Source organism: Sorex fumeus, unplaced genomic scaffold (assembly GCF_029834395.1).
Source record: "Sorex fumeus unplaced genomic scaffold, SorFum_2.1 ptg000044l, whole genome shotgun sequence".
Taxonomy (NCBI): Eukaryota; Metazoa; Chordata; class Mammalia; order Eulipotyphla; family Soricidae; genus Sorex; species Sorex fumeus.
In genome coordinates this window covers 31,137,116-31,156,975 of record NW_026606101.1, presented here as the reverse complement: position 1 = coordinate 31,156,975, position 19,860 = coordinate 31,137,116, and the positions used below count along the sequence as shown (strand labels likewise).

The window sequence follows — 19,860 nt, the reverse complement described above, 5'->3', positions numbered from 1 at the left end:
AATTTGATGCCATCATATATTTGCATATATATGTCTGCACTTGTTATAAAATTATAGTGACAATCGACATAACTTTGAGTATTGACAATGCCTTAAACACTATTTTCCACCAAGTCTGGCTTACCAGGTCAGTCTCTGTTTAGGAAAGACTTGCTAACACAGCAATATGGTGTAGAGACCACATTCAGTTGACTGGCAATAGTACCTGGTGGGCCAAAATTATGGGTATCTGAAATACTGAATTCTGAAATACCCAGAATAACCAGTTAATGCCAAAAACTATAATCAGGAATGGGTGACACGTAAGCTTAGTGAGTCTGTTTCTGTGTTTAAATTTTTAACTTTGGTATTAGTGAACTCTGTACCTAGGAAAGCTGTATAAATGGTGCTTGATAGAATTCACCAGAAAACAAGGTAGCTCTATTGTTACCAGAAAGAAAACCGGGTGCAATTCAGTGAATGCCTCCTTAAAGATAAGATCTAGATAATTGCCACCACTCTGACTTTCCTATATGGGGATACCCTGTTTCTGCCCTGCTTCCTCTTTCTGCTTCTATGATACAATTGAGGTTTTGTTTTGATTTGAGAATTTTCCTCAGTTCATCCATCCCTCAATGCTTGTCAGCTACTCTGGATTCAGGGTCTGTAGATATAGGAATTGTTAGGATTGATGTCAGCCTCTAGTTTCTATATGGTTACAGTGTAGTTGATGTTTGCTTTTGATCACTTGAAGCTTTACAAAACCTATCTTCATTTCCATTTGGTTATGGCATTCCCTTTGGTTTTGGCTTCAAAGATTATTTAGAAAAATATTTTTATGACAAACCATGACAAATGTCCATTAGTTATTTCTGAAATGAAAAGATAATTGGATTGTAATTCTTTTCAATTCCTAGCTTACCACCTTTCCCCTCATTTGTTTTGTTTTTTGAAAGTTATACAATTTCGTCACGGAATATTCTGTCTAAATGTGGAATATAAGGCAATGTATACCTAAATAATGATAAAATGATGATAAATTATCCCTTCTTTTAAGACAGTGGTATAGAGCTACCCTTTGCTTAAGTAGACTTTAGAGGAAACATAAATCTAGTGACCAACTTGGGCAAACAATGCAAAAATTTTTCTCAAAGTCACATTTATAAAGACTTCTCCATGAGATCAATGAAAGCAATAGACTGAAAATGTTTATGCTTTACATTTTACCTAGATGTTTGAGCAAGTAATTTGGTTCAGATTTTCTTGATGGCTTTATGTCAGCAGGTGTCACACAGTAGGCCAGAAAAATAAGATGACCTTCATAGAAGAGTATAAAAAATAACTGAAATTAGAGAAAATCCGGTCAAGTTTGAGGTGAAGACAGACATGAGGGTCAGGGACTGTTTACTCTGAGAAGGGATTTAGATACTAAGCAACTTCTGACATTGGGGACCAAAAATGAAGGACCTGTAGAATCCAAAGCCTGATTTAGGAAGTTGGATTTCATGAGACCAATGGAACTAAATAGAAAACTAAGATGAGATCTCTAAGTGATTAGGGTCAGTGTGGAAGCAGAAGGTGAGGCCTTAATTCAGAGAGTAATGTTGGGTTCTGGAGGTCAGTGTTAGGATTCTGCTCCGAAATCAAGGCTCAGGTCAAGTTAGGTGGAAAGTAAAGGCAACCAGGGGGAATTCTGGTTTCATATGTTAATGCCTGGACTAGAGGAGAGTTAAATGTGTGATGACATTCACCTCTTACGTGTTTCATACATCATTTTATATTTTAGGGAAAGAGGAAGTTAGAAAATTCCAGCAAAGGAGGTAAAAATTGCATTCTAAATGGGAACTCAAGTCCTACCTCCTTGGTTTAAATATAACCTTGAGCAGGTAGGGCGTTTGCCTTGCATGCAGCCAATATGGCCGACCCGAGTTTGATTCCTCCGCCCCTCTTGGAGAGCCTGGCAAGCTACTGAGAGTATCTCGCCCGCACGACAGAGCCTGGCAAGCTCCCCGTGACGTAATCGATATGCCAAACACAGTAGCAACAAAGTCTCCAAAGGAGACGTTACTGGGCCCACTCGAGCAAATCGACGAACAACGGGAGGGCCTTACTTTACTAGTTCTCCAATGTTGTTCATGCAGGCTTTCCACATTAGAGCAAGTATTTCCCAGTACTTTTAATCTTGATGTGTGGAAGTAAGATCAATCCAGATCTAGAAAAACTTTTCTGTTTTTGTTTTTATTAGTGTGTGTGTGTTTCTAGAGAAACTTTTATCATAGCTCTAGAAAATGTAGATTACCTATATTGTTTCCAGGAATAAACTTAAAATTAAATTAACCTATCCAAAGCCAGGAAAATATCTGGAAGAGAAGTTTTATTATATGAAGTCATCCTGTCCTTCTTATGTGAAACCCTTCTTTATTCCTAGGATACTTAGAATAGGATATAAATCCTCAGTTTGTCTCATTTACTTTAAAATTAACAGCCATGGTAGTGCTCCATACATGTGTAATTTAATTTGATCTTTTTTCCCTTACTAATTTATTTGATACATAACTTTGTTTGTCTAACTTCAGAAGAACCCATAGGGCTTGGGGGTTGGTTATTTTCTACACCCTAACATTAACTGTAAAGGCAGTAACCTCATGACCTTGTGTCTGTTTCTTCATCTATCTAAAATAGAATAATAATAGCAGGTATCTCACTGTAAATTAGTACAAGTAAAAGGTTCATTATAGCAAAGTTTCAGTACTGTTATCTCCTTTTAACCAACTTAGAGGCAGTTGCTGTGTTTACTAAAGTAAGTAAACAGCCTAGTGCTTGAGCCCAAGTCACACCATGAGATCTAAAAGGTCATGGCTTGTAAAGTAGTCTAAATGATGTTTATAAGCTTGACTTTTCACTCAAACAGTACTCATGAGCCCTCATTCTGGACAAGGTAGGGCTCAGAGTCATTCAGTAAACACTGTGTTCTTTGTAATTCCTCCACTTGGCCTTTAAATGCCTTAGACAGAATCTTGGTTCTTCCTTTGCACTTTATTTATTATTTTTAAAAAATCACCTCAAATTCTTGGCCTGTCTAGCCCTCTGACTTCATGGCAAGTTTCCTGGCTGAAAGGGAAGCTCACATCTCTAAGAGAAATTCAAGAAACCCTTTATGACTTGTTTCAGGACACAGATTGCCTGTAACTTCACTATTCCACAAGTGGTCCTGTATTACCTGCATGATTTTCCCATATCACTGACTCTTCCAGAGAGTTAAAACAATTCACATTGTGAGATCCTTGGAAAGCTTAGAGTGTACATACATCAAGTTGAGACGATGTCTTTAATAAGAATTCCAAACGACTCTAATACATTTTTCAAAATGTACCAGATTCACTCTGGATAATAAACCTATTAGTCTCCATTACTGGAGCTGACTCCTTACTATAGGGTGTGAATGGACCATAAAGTCTTGTGGAATTCAATGAACCACAAAGGAAAATTAAAAATTAGCTGTATATTGGATCAAAGAGATGATAGTAGAGGGGATAAGAGGCTAATCTTGCATGTGGCTAATTCTGGTTCTACTACAAGAACCACATGGTCCTTTGAGAATCTCTGCGAGTAATCCCTGTGCACAGAGCTGGGATTAGTTCCCAAACAAGGTTAAATGTGGCTCCAGTCCACCCTTTACTCGAATTGCTTTAGTTAAGTAACTCAGAGTAGAAAATGCAATGACATATTCTTAGCACTTAGAAGAACTGGAATACCTAACTAGCATTCAGGGACAAAATTCAGGGTACTACTAGGATAACTGTTACATTATTTAAAATTTAATGGCCAGAGACATAGCAGAGTAGGTAAGTATTTGCATTCCAGGTGGCTGGGCCAGGTTCAATCCCTTGCACCACATATGGTCCCTCGAGCAGGGCCAGGGGTAATCCCAGAGCACAGATACAGGAGTAAGTCCTGTGCACAGCTAGGTGTAGCCCAAAAACCAAAGTAATTTTTTAATTAAAAACATTTGCGTGCAAGGGTCACATCTCTTTCTGGGTCCTACATATTTTCTGGTGATAGCTATTTAGCTAGAAACTAAGACTGTGAGTAAGTTTTTCCATACTCTACCTATATCCTTAATTCAGTTCTCTCTTACAAAACACAGGTCATTATTTTTCTAAGAATGTTTTTGTTCCTGACTCAGGGAGTCTGAGCATGAACTCAGTCAACCACAGTGAGAAGTGGTGAATAGAAGCCCCACCTTCCAGGTGGAATAACACCTAGATACATCTCCACTGGCTCCCAGGGTTTCTTAATAGAATTGAGACTCAGCTGTCTATTGTGATAAAACTTGCTTGACAACACATCTTTTTTATGGACTACTTCCCCTTCTCTGTCTCCATCCTCTGTTTATAGCTATGTCTTAAGATCTTCTGAAATAAATGACTTATTGTCAAGTCATTGTTTGAGATTATGTTCCATGGGAAAACTGACCAAAGGCAACAATCGATCCGAGTTTGAAATTTTACACTCACTGCTTATCATCTGGGCACCCTCGGATGGACTATTTAATCAGTTTGAGGATCTGTTTTAATAAGTGGGACTAATGAAGTGATCTAAGAATCTGGGTTTCTGTTACATTTAAATAAGCTGATTATGTAAAGAACTAATGTGATGCTTGGCTTCTTAATGCAGAATAGATGATACTTGTGATCTCAGTAATTGTCCACATTCACTATACAGGAAGAATTAACCCCTGGTAATAGCTGTAGAAAGTGTGTGAACAGTGCACACAAGCAAAGGAAATTCCATAAGGACAGAAAAGTGTGTAATTGTATGAAATCCCATGATTCTCATGTTTAAGAACATCTGTTTAAGTAACAATCCTGAAGAACCCGCCTCACAAGTTATAGCTTCTATCTAGGCCAGCTGCTTACTTCATGCAAACATAGGAAGGCAACTTTTGATCTGTAGATCCTTGCACAATGTCTAGATGATAGTTTATGTATATATGGATATATATTAAGAATTATAGTGTCACAGTTTATCGAGGCATTGGAATTATCCTGAGAATAACATTGAAGACTTACTAGCACTGACACTATATACATTATGACTCAATTAATTATTTACCTCTTCAAATACCATCTTACCTGCCTTAATTTTGAAGAAAGAAGTTGTTAAAAGGACCTGGGAACTACCCCTACTTTCAAAGGTTTGTTATACAAATAATAGGAAGAGTATGCCCATTGCAAAAACATCCTAAAATTCAATATGCTGGGGAGTAGAAACACGTGCTTTGTGTAACTCAGAATAAAAGTGGATCGTTCTCCTGTTGCTGTAATAAGAAATTAGAACTAAACATTGTTTAAAAGATAATTCAATCTATAATATTATTGTTCTCAAGGCTACAAATCTGAAATGGATTTTACTTGGATTAAATCAAGGTGTTGGCACAGATGCTTTCCTTTTTGTAGGTTTTAGCAGATGATTCATTTGTTTTCTCCATTATCTTGAGACTTCATAAATTTCTTGGCTTCTATCTTCAGAGCCAGCAATGATTTATTAAAGTTTTTTTCACATGGCTTTTCTATGACAACTACTCTTCTGCTACTCTTTTCTATACTGAAGGGTCTTTTGAGTACTTTGAACCCATACAGACAATCATTTCATCTTAAAGTTAGCAACCTGAATTCCATCTGCAACGTTAATTCTCCTTAATTATGCACTCATTGGTTCCTGATATTAGGATACAAAAGTTGTGGGGGGCGGAGGGTGTCACAGTCTGCCTACCATCCAAAGCTAAAGAGCACTATCAGTTCTTACATAATTTCATGGACCAGATATTGGACTCTGATCCTTACTGTAGGTAGTTATTAATTAATTGGCAAGGGCATCATTTATATAGACAATTTCAGATTTCACTACTAAGCAGGTGTATGATCTTGGAAAGTTGCTTAAAATAACTTAAGTATAAATCTATTAATTTATAAACTGGTACCTATCCATAAGGTAGTCTATAGGGTTAAATAATTAGATAAGAGATTATTAGTGCAGCTGCTCATACCAAGTAAATTATCAACTAGTGTTATTTACTGGTATAAAATAACCATAGCTAACATTTACTATAAAGATATAGATACTATTATTTTTTACAGGTGTATAAAGGTAGAACCTGAAGAATACGTTGCTGAATGTTTCAGGGCGATGAGGAATTTTAAGATAAGTGAAACTTTTGGATATAATTTCAGCAAAGAATTAAGGGAGTAAAGCATGATTTTACTTGAAAATTATTTCAAACCTAATGGAAAAATATGAATAAGAATACTATAAATAATACTCATTTGAGGCTACAGAGTCAGTACAAGGATTTAAAGGTATTTGGCTGATAGCAGTTTAATCTCTGGTACTGCGTATGAACACTGCCAAGAGTGATTCCTTAGCTCAGAGTCAGCAATAACCATGGGCACCACCAGGTGTGGTCCCCAAATAAATAAAAAGAACATTTAATCATTATTCAAATTCATCTATTAATTCTTTTCCCTATTTGCTCTATCATCTTTCTTTCTCTCATCCCCCCTTTCTATAATTATCCGTAAATTGTATGTAGGTAAATCAGTCTGTATTTATATGCATGTGTGTATGCACAGACACATAATATTTTCTTAATTGAGATTAAATTGCATAGACTGTGGTCTTTACTCCCCTACACAGTAGAATGTCTTTTCTAAGAATAAGGATAGCTGCCAATAAGACTACAGCAGAGATCAGAGAAATTTTCCCTAGAAGAATTAGATAGTAATTTGGTTATGTGAATCGTGTATACTCTCTGTGACATATTCTTCTCTAATTTTTGTATAATCTGTAAAAAATTAAAAATTAGTGATAGCACAGCGGGTAGGGCGTTCACCTTACAAGCGGCCAACATGGCCGACCCGAGTTCGATTCCTCCGCCCCTCTCGGAGAGCCTGGCAAACTACCGAGAGTATTCGATATGCCAGACACAGTAACAACAAAGTCTCCAATGGAGACGTTACTGGGCCCGCTCGAGCAAATCGACGATCAATGGGAGGGCCTTTACCTTACCTTTACCTTACATGCCATATTCTTATGTACCTGCACTGCTGTATAGTTATTCACTTTAACTATTTAACATTGATACGCTAGGCTTCCCTAGTTTTATCTAACCTACCAGCCATATTGCTATTGTGTAAATTTCCTAGTAATGTCTTTCATAGTTTTTGTGTTTGTTTCAGATCACAGACTTGGATAAGGTATTAAACTTAGTGATAACAACTCCTTCAGCATCTTGTAATCTTTTAGAAAATTCCTTTCCTTCTTTTTCTATTATTTTTACCAGAACATTTGCCACTTGGGATTGTCTAGCAATAGAACTCAGTATCTCACTTGATTACTATGTAAGTGATTTTGAGCATGTCTTAGAGTATTATAAAACATTGTTGTATCACAGAATATCCATCTGTCCCTCAGAATAATGTCAGGTTCGCTAAGTGTTGTAGATATTTTATTTCTCTTTACTTTAGTTACCATATTTTCTTTTGGTTGTGCCTTCATGAAAATGGTTGTTTTGAGATTGAAATACAAAATAGCTGCATAAATGGATTAGGTAGGCTGGATCAGGAGAATTAAGCTGAAAGACTGTGACCTCGGAGCAATTCTATGCAATAATACAAAGATTCTATCTTTGGGCTGGAGAGATAGTACAATAGGTAAGGCAACAGCCAATTTGGTCCCCCAAGCCAGCCAAGAGTGATCCATGAGTGCAGAGCCAGGACTAAAAACTGAACATAGCTGGGGATGACTCCCAATTATTTTTTTTAAAAGCAAACAAAAGGAATTTGCAACATAACTGCATCAGTTTACTTGAATATATGAGTTATTTGTATGAGCTTGTATGTATTTTGTGCTTTTATTTTGGTAAATTGCAGGAGCAATAGCACAGCCGGTAGGGCATTTGCTTTGCATGCAGGTTCAGTCCCTCTGTCCCTCTCGGAGAGCCCAGCAAGTTACTGAGAGTATACTGCTTGCACGGCAGAGCCTGGAAAGTTCCCCATGGTGTATTCGATATGCCAAAAACAGTAACAACAATGCAGACATTACTGGTGCCCGCTCGAGCAAATGGATGAACAACAGGAGGACAGTGCTACAGTGCTATTTTGGTAAATGAGGAGTCAAAGTTTGCCGCAGTGTTGGTGATCTCATGGGGCAGTGCCAGGACAGTTCTGGGGATCAAACCAAGGGTTTTATTTACAAGATATATGCTCTACTCTAGTATGGACCCACACCCACAGATTTCATTATATTGTTTTAAGTAATGTGCACTAGGAATTTGTATAGAAATGTTTTTTTTTCTGTATAGTTGTTGCTCAATGACCTGTGCTTTTTGAGTATTGTAACAAAAAATGTGGAAATAATCTGCATTGATGAGTTTATGTTGTTGGCATTTATTCTATAAACATGCATAGAAAAGAACAGCATTTTTGTTAATTGTTGATACAAATCTGATGTGGCTGATGGTGAGCTCTACTCTCCATTGTTAAGGCTGAGGAAGAAAAGAATCATTTCAAGTTACTCTCTTCTCTATTCCCCTTAAAAGAGGGGGCTCCAAGTGTGCAAAAATCAATAAAGCATGCTACTTGAGGGACCTTGGGGATAAGACAGGAGTGGGTAGCATCAATGGTGGAGAGATGAGTTCAAACAGGAGAAGGAAATGGTGCTAAAAGGTGGTAAAGTGCTATATATGAAACCCTATCAGTCACAGTACTGTAAACTGCAGTGCAAAAACTATATATATATAAATATATATATATATATATGAACTGTAACATTGTCCTCTAAATCACCTCTCATAGAAACTGACTGGTGGTGGGAGGCAAAGGGGTGTGTGGAGGCATTGGTGGAGGAAAGTGAACTCTGGTGAAGGGATTGATGTTGAAACATTGTATTCCTGAAACCCAATAATAAATAACTTTATAATAACATGTTACTAAAGAAAAAATAAAATAAAGAATACAAAAATCAAAATTAAAATAAAATGAGAAAGTATGTAAACATGATGGGGGAGAGTGTGACATTTCTTGACCCCGTTGGCCCTGAGAAATCATGTCTCAAGAAACATTCATCCAAACCTTCCTGATCTTAGTGCAGATTTTCATGTCTTCGTGCAAACCTAGAGCGGCTTGTCTTTCAACTTGTCTTATTTTGTCTTTCTAATTGTCAGTGACTGGGTAGGCAAAGTCGTCGGATAATGGAAATAGAGTCTGCTGAGTCATTCGTATTATATTCAAGGGAGGAGGAAGCAAAATTTCATGGCTGAGTATCCAGCTTCAGGCACATCAATGCTGACCAGAGATGCTGGTTAATGATCCATTGCTATGGAATGAATTAGCTTATTTCCCACTTTATGTACAGTGTTAACTAAAGGTCTGTATCCACAATTTCATCACTTCTAGATATAGAGGTTGGCTCCTAAATGCCTTAAAGTGAATCACAGCATTTAGAGAATAAAGTGGGCCAATGTCACACTGTCCAATTGTCTTGGTTACTTCATGAAGTACATACAGTTTAGTTTGTTAACACACCTTAGTATCTCTGCAGTAATTGGCCAAGGCTTTCTTTCTCAGACTTTCGTTCAGTAGTTTTATCCCACAGTCGAGTTTTTGCTATTATTTAAACATTTCAGATTATCCTTTTGTTTGAAATAGTCTTTCCTTCACACCTGATTAGAATTTTCTTAATTTTTCAGTCTATGGCAAATACTTTCCACGTCACTCAATCTCCAAAGAGAAATTATTGCCTTCTTCTAGGCCATCAGAGTATTATTATATGCTATCCCTTAGTAGGAGTAAGGATAGTAATAATAACACAAAAGGCAAAAACTATTCAGTAATTTTCAATTTCAGGCTTTTTATGTATGTCCTTCAACTTACTATGGATCAGGTAATGTAATTAGCCTCATTTTGGAAATAGTTAAAATGAGATTAAATATGGTTAAGTTATTGGCCTACAATTACATGTTAATTAACTATTGAATACAGATTACTTTGAGGTTAAAACTTATTTTTTAAAAATACCGAACTGATGGTTTTACATTGGTATATGATGTGTAATATCAATAATATTTAGCAACATTTGTTTATAAGGACATATATGGATTCAAGGGTTCAGTTCATTAAATTTTGGTAGGATTGAAATACAAACATATCTATTAAACATTTGGATTACTTTAGAAAATTCCTTTATGCCTCTTCTCATCAATTCCCTCACACATTGAGAGGGAAGCATTTCATGATTATAATTGTACTGGATTAGTTTTATTTGAGTTAGAATTTACCCTTTACAAATACACAATTGATATATTACTTATTATCTAGATTATTTTACTAATGATAATTATTTTTAATGATTGTATCAGTAATTTTCTCTTTTTAAAATTATGGAGTCATATTAATAAGGTACTGAAAATTCTCCTAGGGGCAGAGTCATTGTAGAAAATTCTCCAATCTTCTAGGGGCAGTGGGGAAGGCATTTGCCTTACATGCAGCTGAACTGTGTTTGATCCCTGGTATGCCATGTGATCCCTGGAGCACTGCCAGGCATAATTCCTGAGTGCAGAACCAGGAGTAATCCCTGAGCATCATCGGGTGTGACTCCCAAACAAACAGAAATTCTCCTATTGATAGAAAATTGAATTGTTTCTAGTGTAAATCTATTATAAATAAAGCTACTATAAACAGTCTTCTACAGGAATTTTGTGACATTTGATCTTTTAGAAATTTCAAGGTATGAAATTTCTGGATCATAGCACAGATTTGTTTTGTAACACTTTGCCAAAGAGTTTTCTTAAGAAGTTGCATGATTTTATGCTTCAGCAATGAGTAAGAGTTCTAGTTGCTTCATATCTTTACTAACATTTAGAGGTTGTCATCTTTTTAATTTTAGCTCTTCTATTAGGTATAATAGCTCCTGGGAGAGAACAAGACAGAGTCTCCTACCCTATGCCTGACTGTCTCCACCAGGGCCCAACAGCTGAAGACCACCGAGGCCCAGCCAAGGCCATGCTGGGAGCACTCTCCACACACTTGGATGAGCCTCACGCATAAAAGAACTGACAGAAGAACCCAGATGTGTGGGACCCGGGGCTGAGATCTCCAAGCCTGCACAGTTTGGGACTGGACCTGCCAGTAACTAGACAGTTACACCCACCAACTGCCATATAACTCCAACAACGGCCAGGATCCAGAGATCATCACACTCAGCTCCTGGGAGAGAACAAGACAGAGTCTCCTACCCTATGCCTGACTGTCTCCACCAGGGCCCAACAGCTGAAGACCACCGAGGCCCAGCCAAGGCCATGCTGGGAGCACTCTCCACACACTTGGATGAGCCTCACGCATAAAAGAACTGACAGAGGAACCCAGGTGTGTGGGACCCGGGGCTGAGATCTCCAAGCCTGTACAGTTTGGGACTGGACCTGCCAGTAACTAGACAGTTACACCCACCAACTGCCGTGTAACTCCAACAACGGCCAGGATCCAGAGATCATCACACTCAGCTCCTGGGAGAGAACAAGACAGAGTCTCCTACCCTATGCCTGACTGTCTCCACCAGGGCCCAACAGCTGGAGACCACCGAGGCCCAACCAAGGCCTTGCTGGGAGCACTCTCCACACACTTGGATGAGCCTCACGCATAAAAGAACTGACAGAGGAACCCAGGTGTGTGGGACCCGGGGCTGAGATCTCCAAGCCTGTACAGTTTGGGACTGGACCTGCCAGTAACTAGACAGTTACACCCACCAACTGCCGTATAACTCCAACAACGGCCAGGATCCAGAGATTATCACACTCAGCTCCCAGATATCACACTATCAACATCTTATCATCTCATTTCTAATTCGGTCAAACTGGCAGGCTACCAAAGGTAACATGCCCACACGGCAGAGTCTGGCAAACTCCCCGTGGTATACCCAATATGCCAAATACCAGTAACAATGATGGGTCTCATTCTCCTAACCCTGAAAAAGCCTTGAATATGGCACTTTAAAAAAAAAAAATCTCAGGACTAGGACGAAGAAGACGTTACTGGCACCTGCTCGAGGCAATCGACGAACAACAGGGTGGTCGTGATCGTGATTAGGTATAAAATGGATGCAAGCCAAACCCTTTATTCTGTCTAGTATTATTATGACCTTTTAAAAATTTAACCCATATGTAGTTACTTTGAGACATTTATTTTACTGACTGTAAATTCTAATATACCTAAGATATTACCTTATCACTTTTATGGTACCCTAAAGGCATAATTTTGTATTTAAATCAGAGGAGGCATTGTATAAATAAATAGTAAATTTTTCTTTGGAAACTTCTGCATTTTAATTTTTTTACTTCCTTTGTCAACTTTAGACCCATAGCATAAAAACCATAGTCAGAGGAAGAGTGTATCTGATGATATATCCCAGAATACAATTGCAAGATCATAAATAAACCTAGATTAAAAGAAGGTTAGAAGGACCAGAGAGATAGTACACAACAGGTAGGGCTCTTGCCTTGTGTGTAGCTGATTTGAATTTGATCCTGGGCAACACATATGATCTCCAGCACAGAGCCAGAGGTATGCCCTGAGCACACAGGGTATGATCAAAAACAAACAAATGAACAAAAAACACCAACATAAATAAAAATTGAAAAAAATTAGAAAATAAGATTATATGATGTATATTGCATTGATGTAAATGTACATCACCATCATACTAGGAGTATTAAAAAAACTCAGTTGCCTACATCTCTAATGTAGCTATTTGGATTCTTTTGTTCTGAACCTCTCCCCCTCTCGGAGAGCCTGGCAAGCTACCGAGAGTATATCGCCCGCACGGCAGAGCCTGGCAAGCTACCCGTGACGCACTCAATATGCCAAACACAGTAACAGCAAGTCTCATGATGGAGACGTTACTGGGCCCGCTAGAGAAAATCGATGAACAATGAGAAGACCGTGATTCCGTGATAGATCTTTTGTATATGTGTTTGCCTTTATGTTTCAACTAGCATCTAGGTCACTGCTATCAGTATAATGGAGTGAAGAAAAGAGATTAAGACAAAAGTATAGTTATTTTGTTTCCTTCAGATGATAACTAAATATGTTTCACTCTATGAGTGAATAACTGTTGTAGTTAACCCTATTATAAACAAAATATTACTTGATTAACCTTTCTGTATTTTTTATCTTTTCCCAAGTAGAGTGTAACTTGGATCATCAACTATCTGCCATTCCAAATAAGAGCCTTTCACAACTGTGTTTAAATAAAAGAAAATTTTGATTTTCTTTTAGTGAAATCACTTCTTGAACCCCTAAATAATGTTTATTCTAAATATGAATTCCCAAATTGGTGAGAATAACATGAATATAGACATAACAACTGATAAAATAGGCAGGATAACGTCATATGGTCTTACCAAAGGCTGGCCAAGTTTGAGTGTGTGATGAATTTAAGATGTGATATAAGGGGGGCTGAGAGGTAGTACAGTGGGTAGGATACTTGACCCCTGAGCACTGCTGGTTATGACCCCAAACCCCACTCCATACCCCTTCCAAATAAAAGTGAAATCAGGCTGAGGCTCATGTGCTGGGGAAGCCCTGAGTTTAATCCCCAGTACCAAGTTTGCCTCAAGCACAGTCATATGTAAATCTAGTTCCAAGCACTAACCACAATTTTTTAAAAAAGTGAAACCATTGTATTTTGAATTTACTTTGACTTGGATGTCATAACTGAGTGATAAATATGAGGGAACTTCAATAATTTCTTTAGAAAACATGGCCTTGAATTTGCCTCTAGCGCGTTCATGTTCACATATCTGTTTATGGTGGTTCAGGCATAGTTATATCTCATCTCATACACTCAGTACAAACAGACTTTTCATTGCATCTAGAAGTTGGGAAGGAAGGTTCATTTTAAAATATTTTTTTTTCTCTCCCATGGGATAATTGTTCTTTGATTTGAGACTCTGTTAGGGGGGTATAATAGAATTAGGATAACTCTTTCTCAAGTCTCTGTCACTTTTCTACACTTCAATTTTTCTCTTTTATTGAAGATATAGGGAAATGCCAAGGATGTGGACCAAGAAAAAGTAGAGTAGGGAAGGCAGGAGAGAAAGACAGTGAGAAGGAAAGAGTAAAAACAATCATCTATTAGCATATAAAAAGTATGCATACACATGTGTGTGTACATATAAATGTGAGTATATATATATATATATGGTGTTCTAAGATTAGGAATAAAAATAGAAAAATAAATTTTATATTAAGAGAATGATGATATAATTCAAAATTTTATTTTATAAATAAGAGAATTGAATATGAGAAAAATTAAAGAATTTACACAAGGTGATGTAATGAGTCAGGTCTAAAGCTAGACAAGAGAATTTAAGTATCTAACACTCCCTTCTTTTAAGCACGTTCCATTCTTTTAAGCATGTTCTCATGCTTAAAAGCATATTCTCATGCTGCCCTTTCAAGTCTTTAAGAAGAAATGGCCTTCATACAACCAAGTTCTGCATTTCAGTGAAGATCATTTCATTGAATTTTAATAAATTTGATGAGTTTCAATGAAGTTGAAGTGGTGGTTTATGAGTATGCATTTGTATGTAGAGGGAAGTGATTTGTCTGAGCATGTAGTCTGAGTGGGTGCTATTGAAAGAAGACATTGTATTAAAGAAGATCACCTTCTCCTTAACCTAGAACATAACAATTAAACAGGTCTTCTGACTTCTCCAAGCAAAGTTTTAGGAGATAAAGAGTTATCACACTTATGAAAATTAAATGATAGTCCTAAGAGATGACTCATGCTTTCAGAGGTTGTATTGTAAGACCACTAATAACAGTGGCACTAATGTATTTGGGTACTACTTAGAAATCTAGATGTCTAATGTACTTCAGGCATTTTTTCTGGGTCGCAGGAGGTTAGGAAGCCATCAGGGAATATAAACACAAGTGTGTTTCTTTAGACTAAATTCCTAGTTTGAAAACCTAATAATCTGTACTCTCACCCAGAAGAAAATTTTACATGATGGTTGTATAAACATATTTGTACTCACTGTTGTGTTTGAAGGTTCTTATAGTTGCACCTGAGAGTCTGGCCCCAAGCACAAGAGATGCATGGTTCAACTCATCACTTAAAATAAGGCAGCCCTTTGCAGAAAGGAAGCACAAAAAAACAGAAGCCAATAAATAAAATTAAAGAAAACAAAGCACATGGGAGCAGAAAGGCCTTTAAAGATCTATAGAACAAACCCTCCTTACTTCCAGGAAGCTAAGAATTGAATCTTGTAAATATGGACAACAATCTTATGCAACAGTTAATTGATGGAAATGAGAATTATTTTAAGGAATTAAATCTAATAATTTGCATATAAATTTCAAAAGACAGTCATTCAAGATACTGATTAAGTCCTAACTTGTATCTAAAGCATTGGTATTTGATGGGAAATTTGATGTATTTTTGGGTAGGATTTGACTTTGCTAGGATTTTTCAAACTCATGCTCAATTAATTATACATTGGCAAAAGTATCACTGTTGTGCAGTTAGTAACTTTATATTGAGAAAACTACAAATAGGCAATTATATACATAAATAAGGTAAGTGGAAAAGTTTAATCTATTATGTTTTGTAGAATTTTTATTTGTTTATTAAAATTTCTTCAAATTATCAGTTGCTCAAGTATACTTAAACTCCAGATACAAATAGGTGCTCTTCTTCATTTGTGGCTATCCAGAATCTTTCAGTTTTCATTAAATTTTAGAAACCACTTGCAACATACTTGGAGTTTTTTTGGCAGGAGTCAATAAAATTACCACATTTCATACAAAAGATGTGCTTGTGTGTGGGGGGGGTTGTGGTGGGGGGTATGCCTAGCATAGCCCATAGCTTACTCCTGACTCTATATTCATGGATCATTCCTGGCAGAGCTCAGGGGCCATATTGAGTGCCAGTACATGAACCCAGCTCAGCTACTTGCCAGGCAAGTGCTCTACCTGCTCTACTATTACTCGACCAAAATATATTTATATATATATTTTTTGGTGAACTCTTTAGAGCAACTTGTCAAAATCATGTTGCCTTACTCTTACATACTTTATCGTATGTTTACTAAGAATAAAAATATTCACCTACAAAATCACAATGAACTATTATTAAGAAATACAACATTTATATAATTAACATCTAATACACAGTTGAAATAAAAAAATTTCCCAGTAGTAGAAATTAAAAATTTCCCAATACTAACAGCATTGTAATCTTGTGGATAGAGGTATTCTTTTCTTACATATTTTTAATGTAGGATACAAAAGTTATAATTTGAATTTAGTTGTCACATTGTTTTTCTAACGCTTAAAATGAGTGAACCAATTCTTTAATTTTCATAAAGAATTCCAAATACTCTAGGATGATTTACATTAGTGTATCTAAACAGGAACCCCATTTTAGTCCCACCACGGACTCCCGGGATACTCAAAGGGGGCCACAGGTAAAAGTACATAAACTGAAGACCACAGTATGAGACGATGGGACCAACTGGTAGTAAGGGGAGTCATAGGAAGAAAGTAAGATCAGGAAAAGGGTAAGAGACACTGTTTATAATACAAAGTTTTTATAACTTTATAATAATTTATCTTAAAAGATAAAATAAAATTCAGTTCTCAGACTTTGAATTTTGCACAGGCTTCCCAGTCTTTTTCAAGAAGTTTGAGGTACATATTTTGTTTTTCCTCATATATGTATGTGTCTTTTTGTGGTATTTATTCTAGTACATTGTTGTCTCTTAGTAAACTCCAAAGTACATACATTTACAAATTCTAAGTAAAGTTTACCTTTGTATGACCTGAATCTTGCCTCATATGGAGATATAATAGGTTCTCAGTAAGCGATTTATTGAATAAATGAACAAATAAGAAAAAATGCTTTGTCCAAATCGAACTGTTTGCTATGTTTCATATAAGGACTTGGCAACCTAAAGTTTAGTGGAATTTATTAAATTGCTATTGCAAAAAACATTTTTAACCCGTATCTAGGACTGTATGTTTAGAATATCCTGCTAAAGAAATATGTTGGGCTAAGCTTTTAAAAAATGACATACAATTCCTTTCCTAAGAATAAAATTATTTAATTCATATAACTAACAATGACAATCTTTAGGAATAATACAGCTTCAGCCATCTTAACAAATTCCCACCTTTCCAACTAGTGCAGGAATATTCATTGAGTTCGTTGCAAATCCCATTCCAAAAACCATAGCTGCTTCCACATTCAGGAACTTTGCCACAAGTTCCTCTACTTCTTTGTGTTTATCCAAGGTTCCTGCACATGAAATGATAGGGTGAATGAATCTGATCTTTTCAAAAAGTCTACAATTGACAGTCCAAATTCCAGTACAAACTAGAGAGTATATAGCAAGTACTATTGCTGTAAAACAGAGAAAAAACACAAATGTCTATCTGCTGTGGAGTGTGTAAATAAATTGTGGATATATGCATATTTTGAAATTCATCACAATAGTAAAAAGCAGTAAATGACTACCCATACAAATATATAACAGTGAAATAAAAACAGAGAACAATAAACTCATACAGGTTGTATGTCAACTAATTTAAGTGTTAGCACTCAGAATAATGGCTTCTTTTGTTGGTGAGCTTTAAGACATTCTAAATGTTGGTGCTAGTTACATGTGTGATCTAGGTGCTAGTTACATGTGTGTTTGCTTTGTGGAAATCCATTGTGCTATAAACTTATGATTGGTCCTTTTTTTCTAGAGATATACTTTATCATGCAATAAAATGTAAGAAAGTGCCAGTGCTTCTTTCCCTCCATTCTGTAGCCCTCAAGCAGTTAAATTATAACCACCCCAAAGTGCCTCATACTCAAGTGCAAACAAATCTCATGGCTTCCATTGATATTAATAAATCTAGTTATATTTTTTAATGTTTAGAATGTGCTATATTTTAAATCCCATAATTTATATGATCTCATTTCATCTAAGAGGCTAATAATGCAGGTATTTTTCCTTCACACATAAAAAGATGAAATGTATATGGAAGTCAGATTTATAAAAATAATCTAGTCTAACTCCAAAGTTCATGTTTTACAACTATACTATCTTTAATATGCTTACACTATGATCCCTCCTTGTGCATAATTCCTTTCTGTGACCGTTTCTAAGAGCAAAGCCAATGCATCCCACACATTTTTATTTCCATCATTCTAATTTTCAAGTCTGTATTTCCTAACATGGTAGCCACTAGCTGCACTAGATTAGAACAATGTAACCGAGTTTTTAAGTTTTATTTAATTTCAGTTAATTTAATTTAAGTTTAGTAAATAAATTTAAGTTTGGTAAATATTGCTACAGTATTTACAAGAAACACAACTTGGGTTATTTTAATAAGGTACACTTCACTTATATCACCTTTACCAATGAAAATCTAGTTTCTGAATTGAGATGTGCTGTAAAGGGAAAATTAACCATTTTTTAAAGGCTTAGTTCAGTAACATAAATAATATAAAGTGTATCATTATAATATGTGTGTACAGATATGCTTTTGTAAAGGCCACACTTGGTAGTACTCTGGGGCCTCCAGACAATATCCAGCAGTGCACGTGATGCCAAGGATCACATTCAAAATTTTGCACATTTGTGTTACCCCTTGAGCCATATCTCTAGATCCCATTCATGTTTATATTAATTGGAGAATTATTGGCAGAATATTTAGGACTAATACATACATGCTTCTTTCAAAGATTAGCTTATTTGACTCTATGCAGTTTACCAAAGTGGGGAATATGCTTCCTTTTAGCTCACCCTGCCCCAAGTCCTGGAGTGATGGGTGGGGAAGACTACTTTGGGTACAATCGGGGATACTTTCTGTTTGCTCACTTCAAGTAGATTGAATTCCAGTAAGGGGTCTCTCAGCAACAGACTTTTTTTTCTTGAAAAATAACCCTTCTAGAGTATGATCTAAGAATTTTATTCAAATTAACACATTAATTGATGAGCTTGTTTATGTACTCCAATGGTGAGGGCTAAAGTTTAGAAGGCATTGATGAGAGTTCAAAGCTTTATCTTGCCCTTGTGATGTAAAAGTTTGCTTGATAACTGCTTTTGATCTTTCCTGAGAGGTCACAAGAAGTCATACTGCCGTATAACGAATGATTGTTGTAAATCACCTTAGATTTATTCACCAAACTTTCAAAACCATAGTGAAATATAAGCTGTCGCACTGTAGCACTGTCCTCCCGTTGTTTATTAATTTGCTTGAGTGGGCCCAGTAACATCTCCATTGTGAGACTTGTTGTTACTGTGTTTGGCATATCGCATACATCACAGGGAGCTTGCCAGGCTTTGCTGTGCAGGTGAAGTACTGTCGGTAGCTTGCCGGGCTCTCCAAGAAGTGTGGAGGAATTGAACCCAGCCGGCCACGTGCAAGGCAAATGCTTTACTGCTGTACTATTGCTCCAGCAGAGTGAATTTTGCTCAAATTGGGTTTAGGAGAGAAGTTAAGAAATTGGTTTTTGTTTGGGGGGCCACATCCCCTGCACTCATAGCTCTGTGCTCAGGGATCACTCCTGGCAGCTCTGGGAAGGACACTTAATATACAAGGAATGGGCCTTAGCCACTGTACAATTTCTTCAGTCCCACAGGTTAAAATTTAAGGTAAATTCAAGAGTTAAAAGAAAAATTTATATGTCAACATAAAGTGTGCACACAAAACAGTGTCAGAACTTTTGTTTTTCCCCTTGCAGAGACCGACTATCTTAAGGAGAATGGCTCCCAGGACAAGTACTAAAAAACTACCAGTCTGGGCATGAGGTCTGGAGTTCCAATTCCAGCTT

General features: G+C 36.6%; 1 protein-coding gene across 1 annotated transcript in view; it reads right to left on the bottom strand.

Moving 5' to 3' along the window:
• The window catches only part of SPTLC3 (serine palmitoyltransferase long chain base subunit 3), a 168,182-nt gene that overhangs the window by 67,868 nt on the left and 80,454 nt on the right, over nt 1-19,860 (bottom strand). The window contains exons 5-6 of the mRNA XM_056121968.1: nt 17,207-17,331; nt 15,071-15,164 (exon numbers count right to left, since the gene is read on the bottom strand). Coding sequence (XP_055977943.1) covers nt 15,071-15,164; nt 17,207-17,331 — 219 coding nt within the window. The remainder of the gene's footprint in view (nt 1-15,070; nt 15,165-17,206; nt 17,332-19,860) is intronic.